Below are 8416 nucleotides of genomic sequence, written 5' to 3'. Positions count from 1 at the left end.
GGGGTGGGGGGTGGGGGGGGGGGGGTGGGGGGGCAGTTACAGCCCGGCATGGTAGTTATGTGAATCTTTAATTATAGTTGCATCATGACTAACAACTCCAGTTTTCAGGTCCTTTTCCCCCTTTTGGTTTAACTTTCTCCATCGTAACTGTCTTCTGGACTAACTATTTTTTTAATATTATGTGGTTTTAATCAGGCTCAAACCAGTTTGAGTATGAAAATTAAATAGTACTAAAGATAAGTAATATTCTCATACAAGAATAAAGTTGCAGAACACTAGCAATAAAAAACCAAAAGTATATTTTTCCTAACGACAGTGAAAGTCAGATCTGCAGAAGTGACCTCTATGACAGAGGTAAATACAAGCCCACAACCACTTACACTATTGGCACCTATGAAAGATCCTTGGCTTTGGCAGTGGGAGAATGACCTGGTTTTTCCCTCTTTGTCTAAGAAAGGAGTTAGTATATGAGAGGGAGAGGGAAAAAGTGTGTCTGCAAGACTGGCTGTCCAGTTATACTCTTGTTAACTGTCACGCGAACAATGCAATTCAACAAGTAAACTGAAACATGTTACTGGGATTTAGGCTAACGGAACAGTGGTTGTGCCATGTAAAGCTTCAATCTTGCAGTTGGCAGACAACTGGAAATACAGACTCATTTTTTTGCTTGTTTCCTCCGTGGAATGTGCATCCTTTCCATAAAAGGCTCTGAATTCTCATTCTAAGATAAGACCATCAGTTATTTTTGGTTTTAAACACTAACAGTATTCACATTCAAAATTATGTAAATGGAAGTGCTAGAAAATAACCTGTAGTCAAGAAAAGACCAATTAAAATTTTTTAAAGTCTGGGGGTGTACGTTATTAAAACTTCTCAGAATACACAACTTTGTGACTCAAAGCAATCCCCCTCAAAACCAACAACTTCAAAACTGTTTACAGGAAGCTTTGCCTAACACAGGAGAAAACATTACCACGGTTTTAATTCTCTTTGCACCATGTGATCTACTCTGCAACAGAGCTTTTAAACATCTGAAGGATCGTCTTTTGCTTATTCTTAGGTAGTGAACAAATATCACTTGCGTCACTGGTATTAACCACACAATTCAAAACTTTTCCTCCCTTGGTGCTGGGCGATTTCATTCGGACTCTGGTAGGGGACTGCCAGTTTTCATTGCAAGAACCTTTCCGAGTCTTGCGGTGATTTGTTTCAGCCTGGTTTTTTGGTACCTTTGAGTCTTTTGCCATCTTAGAACTTCCCTTTCTAGCAGGAGAGTCTTTCACAGACTGAGGTGGTTTGGTGCGAAGTAGGTACTCATCTGGAGAGCCCTTTTGTCGATTAAGTGTCCTTTCCTCCTTGTTGATCTGTTTTTGTAGCTGCAGAGCCAGAAGCCTGTCCTGCTCCTCTTGCATACGCCTTTCATAGAACTCCTGCTCAAAGGCTTTCTGCATTTGCAAGTTAAAATCATTTATCTGCTCCCCTTGGTCCTCTAAACTTTCAGGAGAAGTTCTTCTCCTTTTACCAAGCACGCACAAGTCAACCACTGCTTCAGCTGGTGACTCCAGCGACTTTCTTTTTGGAATCTCCTTAGTGTTCTGCAGTCTCTCTGGTTTCTCTTCATCTGAGTGTCTAGCCACCTTTATGAGATCACATGTTACACTTTTGCTGTCAGACACCACAGAATTTGTTGCTGACTGAATACAGGTACAAGTTTCAGCAGAGTTTTCAAGGTTTATGCTTTCTACATGTGTTAAACTGCCACTGTCTGACGACTCAATTCCATCATCTTCTCCTTTGGATCTACGAAGAGGTGTTCTAGACCCTTCCCCTTTTGCAATTCCATGAAGCGCATCTGGAACATCTCCTAGACCATTTGGTTCTGGTGTTTTTTCCTGCTTGACAGTGGCGGTCTCCCCTGAAGCTGAGGCACTGAAATAGTTCATGCATGATTCCAAAAACGAATCCTTAGCACTGGAATCTTTAATCACACCGGTCAGCTGTGGAGACAGTGTTGGCATTTCCTCTTGCTCATCTTGCCACGCAGAACTGCTGCCTTCATTGCTATTGGTCTCCTGAAGAAAAAGGAGAGACCACTAATAAAGTAAATTTATCAAAAGCTAGTGGGTATGAATAAAATGCAAATCTCACTTCTCAGAGCTGCACTGCTCATAACTACTCTGGGATATTAACTTGGATTCTTCTCATAATTGTTTAATAATAATGAAAATATTTAAAACAACCTACAAAAGCCTAGCTAAAGGACGGAAAACACAGCTGCAGCATTCTCCTCTTACCAATGACTCAAATCAACTGTTCAAGGTATTAGCCTGCTCATCTTCTTTTGAAACTTAACAGGAAAGATCAGACAGACAGACATATGGAATGATGAAAATCAGAGTGCAACCTCCTCCAGTGAGCTCCAGAACCATCATGTTAGTTTTATACACCATCGGTTGCAATCCAGAGCTTGCTGAAGGCATTCAGGTAAGGTACTTGTAAGGCTACACAAGGTGATTATCGAACTAAGCCATAGGTGTGCATCTGCGGACTGTCAAGCACGGTTTCTTCTCTTTCCACTTTGGGGAATCATGAATATTGAAGGTAGCTCAAGAAGGGCGAGATAAACTGTCCAGTGCTGATGTGCAAGGGGAATATAGGATTATCGGCAATCCTATAGGCAAGGAGAAAATAACCCATAATTACTAACACTGAGATTTATAACAAAATGATTCTAGTTACCACAGAGCCAGAGTCACTCCTGCCTCTTTCTGTTGTTCTAGAGAATGATGCTGATCCCAATGTATGAAGCAGCTTTGTAGACAGATACCTTAAAGGGGGGGGAAAAAAAAAATACCTTTTTAAACTTTTTTTTCTTGAATTGTCAGTCTTTTGCATTAATGAAGATCTTCAGGTTCATTCTGACAAACGAAAATAAGAGAAGGGCAAGTGTTTCCCTTCTCCTCCATATTATCCTACGAGGAGACGTTTTAACATTCAACAGTTTACATTTGCCCCAGATTATCCAAGGAAGTTGGATTACAGGATTCCAAAGAAGCAAATAGAGCAGAGGGACACTATACCAACAAACAGACCAATAATTAAAGAAGAAAACTTGAATTACTTACTTCTGAATGTCTCCAGAGTTGCTTGGTTTGTTCTTCATCTTACAAATTAGCTGGAAGAAGAAAAACTTGAATTACTTACTTCTGAATGTCTCCAGAGTTGCTTGGTTTGTTCTTCATCTTACACAAATTAGCTGGGGATGTTTCAGATGAGAGACTGTGTGCTGGTGAAGGACTGCTGAGCACATGTCCTTTGGAATCGTCATTCTCCGATGACAAGTAAAAATAGCATTATATAAAACAAAACATAACAGAAACTGGAAAAAACCCAGAGAACTACTTTGTTTCTGCTGCAGAATTAGTTACTTTTGTCCAAAGAATTCTAGAACTGTAAGTAATGGATAGTTATGGAATAAGAAAAGTTACATGTTCTGTACACTTTCCTGCACCTGGCATTAAGGGACAAGAGGTTTTGCTCAACTAAGTACACAGGTTTCATCATTAGGACTATTATCAGGTAGCAAAAACCAACCAACCAAAACCCCAAAACAAATTAACAAAACAAACAGAAAAACCCCAAAACATAAGGTAAACTTCCATCGTATGTTCCTTTTTTTCAGTATAGGTTATAGACATCAGTTTCTTCCAAAGAAATATTTTTAAAATCATGGGGAAAAAGAAGTGTTGAGAAGAAAACCAATGTTTTAAAATGTTTCACAATGAAAACATCCAGCACACATTTCAAGTGCATATTACACAGGTAGAAATGTTTGGGGTACTTCATCCTCCCGCTGGTTCTTCAAAAGTTAATGGTCAATCAAGGATCTAAAGTACTGGGGGCTGACAACAGCTTCCAACTACAATTAAAATAAATCTAAATTATTCAAAATGTTAACTTTTGCTCTGTAAAGTCTAAGTTGCTTGCACTATATCAATGTTTTCTACTGTCCCCCTTGATCCTAACTCACCAGACTGTTACTCAGCTGCCATGCCAACTCTTCATCTTGCTTCAGCTGTTTCTCCATCTCCCTCCGTCTCTCTTCTGCCAATCTGTGTTCCTCCTCCTCTTCTGCTAGAAGCCGTTGAATGTATTCCTCACTTGCCTTGTTCTCCTCTTGTTCATGTGCTCGCCTTTCTGCCTCCACCTAAAAAAGATTTTTTTTAAGGTTACTACTATAGAACCACACTTTACACCAGAACCTCTCAGCTGACGCTTCTTAAATGTGAACAATCCACTATTCACAAAGATGCTCTGCACACTTCAAAGCCAGTATTTAACTACACAACTCTGCAAAGATGTAAGAATCAAACTGATACTGCGTGTAGAGTCTTCAGTTTGATAAGTGACCTACCTTTTGGTTTCTGTAAGAGTACACCATTAACCGTGGTAGCATGCGAGGTTAAAATTCATTTACTCACCTTTGAAAATGTTAGTAACAAAAACTAAGATCTCCAAATACATGGATCTATAGAGAAACTCAAATTAAGATTCTTTGTAAGGCTGGATGCCAGCTAGACCACAGCGTTTGCTCAACCTGCTTGTATCATCGTAATGTCAATATTAGCACAAGATGCCTAAAAGACAGCACATCTCTCTCCTGAGTCCTTCTGCTCTCTTGAAACACACAAAACCCAAAGCAGCAGACCAAGAATTTTAAATCTGCCTTCTTTACAGCAGACATCCACTCTTGGTAAATCAGTTATCAGTAACTCCACAAGAACAGCAAAGTACTTCAAGAATGAATAAAGCTTTCTTAACTGGGTAACGGAATTTGGAAATCTGCTTTACAGAAAAGTGTCAAGCTGTAATACTGCACAAGCTATGTTAAGTCTGAGTTTGTTTCAAATCATGTATTGATGACTTATGATTGGCACTAGACACCATTACATATTTCACTGGCACCATCTCCATTAACCATCAATACTATTGCTGCCAATCAATCTTATCCCGTAACTACCATAAAAGAGAATCCCACAGTCCTCTGTTTCATGTACTCCCCCTGCTCCTGTAACAACCAGCAATGGGGCTGTCAGGGAAAGGAGCACTCCGATACTACTTCCAACTATAATTCCTACTACTGATGTGTCTGAATTGGAGGAAGAAGGATCCTTTAGATGCTTAGACAAACATTAAGACTTCTTATCTTTTCTCAAACCAAATGAACGCAGATAACACGGGGAGTGAGCAAATAGGAAAGAAAATGCTGTATGTTCATTACCCAAGTTCATCTCATTGTGGTATATTACTTAGGGAAGGAAATCAGGAAGGCAAGTACAAGACCAAAGCCAAAACTTGCAAATTTTTACATTTGCTAGCCTGAAATACTTCACGTGCATCTGAGGACCTAAAAAAGGCATTTTAGTATGTGCAGGCAGGGATGCAGACAGTGAAAGGTGACACCCTAACCCTGAAAGAACTCTTCTGCAGAGTTTTGGGAAATGCAAGGTATTGACTAATAGAGACCTGCCTGGGCATTCTGCTGTGTCTGTACCTCTATGTGTTTCCTAGCCTGCAAAGCACACCTACTTGCAGGGACAACAAGACGGCATATGTTACTGGACCGATTGATAGGGTGAGGTAGGAGGTATAGATCAACTAGCACAAGAAAACTTGAGACATGTCACCTTCTGTCAAACGCAAGGAAGTCTCTCCTCTTCCATAAAGGATAAAAATTTAATTCATGCTTCAGGAATGACCAGTGTGTTCTTGCAGCAGCAATGCCTTTTTAAGTATCTTTTTTTTTGTTAAATAACATTACAACTGTTTGTGAGAACAAACAAAATAACTAGATAACTAAAGCATTTATGCTTTTAAATATATTTTTAGACTTACCTTGCTAATCTCTGCTTCATATTCCTGCCTCAGTTCCCCAGGCTTGCTCAGCTGGTGTTGCGGATGGGGGACACATACTAAATGAGAGGAAAGAAAAAAAGAAGTGAGGAAAAAAGCAAGACCATGACAGTCAACAATGAAAGATTTTAACAAAAGATCACTTCCACACCCTGTCACAGGAATGATTTGACTTAAATCAAGTGCTGTGAAAAAAAAGCACTTTGTGTTACAAAGGAACAAAATAAAAAAGCACTGTGTAACAGAGTGGCAGGAACAGTCAGTGTTTTCCAAGCACTGTAGGCAGAGCAAGTATGTATGCTGACCATAACTTATGTCTTTCACTTTTTGTGATTAAAAAGACTTCATAACACTGCAAGTGTAACAACATGTCATAGAGCCAACCTACCAATTAGCCTCCCCCAACAGAGCTTACAACATAATAAACCCCAAAATCCTTCTTCAGAGTTAATCAGATTTCACTTCCTTTTCTTTGACACCACAATTTTAGGCTCAGAGACTCCTGCATAGACTGAAGCCCTGGCATTTCTAACCAAACAAATTAACAGCATCTAAGAGTTGAAAAACTTTTAACCGCTTCACTTACTTGCTAGTGATAAACAAACACACACACTCTCCACTTACAGATTTTACAGCTAGAGTAGTACCAGTAATGAATTACTGCCTTTGCAAGGACAGGCAGCCATACACCAATGCTTTGTGCAAAATGCATGAACAAATATCCACTTAAACGATCAGACAATATAACCTACCCTCTGTACTACAAACAGAACAGTCACGGACGGCCATTTCTCTGCCTTCCAAGCCCCTTTCACAGGAGAGCTCTGACACTGCATTTTCTAGCAGTAACACAGCCTGACTATGCACAGTTTCTTATTTCACAACATCCAAAGTCCACCAACAGTAATTACTTTGGTAAAGCAGAGACATCCCAGGATGAGTGACATTTCACTTACTTTCCTCTTCCAAATCCTGTCCATTAATCCTATGCTCACACTCCTTCGGGTAATTCTTCTGAATCTTCTCCCAGAGTTCCCAGTTGATAAGAGTATTTCTGCGGGCATTATAGCGTGCCCAAGAAGAGACTCGACGCCGACAAAAAGGGCAACAAAGACTGGCCTTTTCAACGGTCAGCTGGAAACAAGAATTACAGAGGGTATGGTTGCATGGCAGCGTGACGGGCTCCACAAAGATCTCCATGCAAATTTGGCAGAGGCAGTCAGACAAGGAAAGCGGAGTCTCCGATTTCTTCGACATGCTGGCTCGAAGTAGAGGAGCAACACTAGTACAACATCAGTACCTGAAAGCAAAAAGAAACATGTATTTTACTTCCTGTAATGAATATAAAAGAAAATAGAAAATGCTCAGTTTTACAGCTACTTTATGAAAGCATTAGTGGATTTAAGAAGTCTGCTTAAGTGGTTACTTTTGCTCATGATCCGAGAGATTCTCGGCTTTCAGAGGAAGACGCAGGTCTTTCCAGAAGACACGGAGAAACTGTAGCAGGTTTTCCTACTGCAGTTTCCTGTGAGTCGTAACAGGTGCTTCGGGGATAGCAAGGAGGTAGTAAGGAGAGTGGGAAAGAAGGTGAGAGTTCTTCCAGCATTTACTCTCTATTAGTGACAAGCTATGCTCACGTTTGGTGGATATGATATCACAGTTACCTTAACCTTCCATTCAGCCAATTTTTCAGTATATGCGCGTCCTTCAAAAGCTGCTTCTGGTACAGACTTGGTTCCAGCATATTCTCAGGGTGAAAAACAACATCCCTATGCATCAGAGAGGAGATTCTTCCTCGTTCATTCATTTGTTTAAGCTGGGACTAAAAAGTCAAAATACTTTTTGTTAATATAAGCAAAGAACTAACCAATGCGTTCAACACTTCAGCATCTTCTTGTACAGCTTAAAATGGTGGGGATCATCCAGCCTTTCTATCACCAACCCTCCTCACAGGCTTTTTCCACTTGGCCCAGAAATACTGTGGAACAGAAAATAAAAATAAAAGACACATACAGCAAAAAGGATAAAAATACTGTTTTTTAAGTTACAGGAACTTAAGAAAGTTCTTACAAGCTTCTTAGAAACAGCCAGCTTCACAGAGACTTCACTCAGAGGTCCTTCTTAGAGAAAGACTGCAATTTCAGTCACACAGGAACTCAACATGGCAACAAATATACTTCGAGTTTTATTGTTATCAACAAAGGGAGAGCAGAAACACAAAGCCTTTAATTTTTTTAAACAAGGATGCTAGATAACATGAAAACACCCAGTTTTACAGGTGGTTTGTTAAAAAGATCTAGTAAGTCTATGTATACTTGTTCTCGACTAATTTCAATTTGTACATAGACAGAAAAAATAACGCTTACTAACCCCCTAAGATGTGGATGCCCAGAGGAAAGGGCAGGACGGCGGGGCAGCCCCACATCCCATCGCCGGGGCCCAGCACACAGGGACGCCGCTCCACGGCGACGGACGCGCCGGCGGGAAGAGGCTGGGTCCCCCG

General features: G+C 40.4%; 2 protein-coding genes across 3 annotated transcripts in view; both read right to left on the bottom strand.

Annotated features, from left to right (window-relative positions):
- Positions 1 to 32: 32 nt before the first annotated feature.
- Positions 33 to 7886, bottom strand: RNF168 (ring finger protein 168). 2 transcript variants are annotated; one of them, XM_009284987.2, is made up of 7 exons: positions 7781 to 7886; positions 6870 to 7213; positions 5896 to 5972; positions 4031 to 4207; positions 3205 to 3329; positions 2740 to 2827; positions 33 to 2072 (listed from the first exon to the last, which is right to left on the bottom strand). In XM_009284987.2, the coding sequence occupies exons 2-7, from the start codon at positions 7168 to 7170 to the stop codon at positions 1005 to 1007; spliced, it is 1836 nt and encodes a 611-aa protein (XP_009283262.1). In that variant the 5' UTR covers positions 7171 to 7213; positions 7781 to 7886; the 3' UTR covers positions 33 to 1004. The 2 variants fall into 2 exon arrangements, with proteins under 2 accessions (XP_009283262.1, XP_009283263.1); XM_009284988.2 differs by lacking the exon at positions 7781 to 7886 and adding an exon at positions 7578 to 7771.
- SMCO1 (single-pass membrane protein with coiled-coil domains 1) overlaps positions 7196 to 8416 on the bottom strand; it is a 6826-nt gene continuing 5605 nt past the window's right edge. Inside the window, exons 4-5 of the mRNA XM_009285012.1 lie at positions 7856 to 7891; positions 7196 to 7213 (exon numbers count right to left, since the gene is read on the bottom strand). Coding sequence (XP_009283287.1) covers positions 7196 to 7213; positions 7856 to 7891 — 54 coding nt within the window. The remainder of the gene's footprint in view (positions 7214 to 7855; positions 7892 to 8416) is intronic.

The sequence above is a fragment of the Aptenodytes forsteri genome, unplaced genomic scaffold, assembly GCF_000699145.1.
Source record: "Aptenodytes forsteri isolate BGI_AS27 unplaced genomic scaffold, ASM69914v1 Scaffold679, whole genome shotgun sequence".
Classification (NCBI taxonomy): Eukaryota; Metazoa; Chordata; class Aves; order Sphenisciformes; family Spheniscidae; genus Aptenodytes; species Aptenodytes forsteri.
Note: the sequence above shows the minus strand (reverse complement) of the source record. Positions and strands in the feature narration are given on the sequence as shown.

Bases quoted from the DNA above. Each gene is read 5' to 3' on its own strand.
- RNF168 (XM_009284987.2), bottom strand. From the start codon at position 7,170: ATGTCGAAGAAATCGGAGACTCCGCTTTCCTTGTCTGACTGCCTCTGC. The intron at 5,973-6,869 runs GTAAGTGAAATG...CCTCTCATTTAG, and splicing joins ACAGGATTTGGAAGAGGAAA to TATGTGTCCCCCATCCGCAA. The intron at 2,828-3,204 runs GTAAGTAATTCA...CCCCCCTTTAAG, and splicing joins AACTCTGGAGACATTCAGAA to GTATCTGTCTACAAAGCTGC.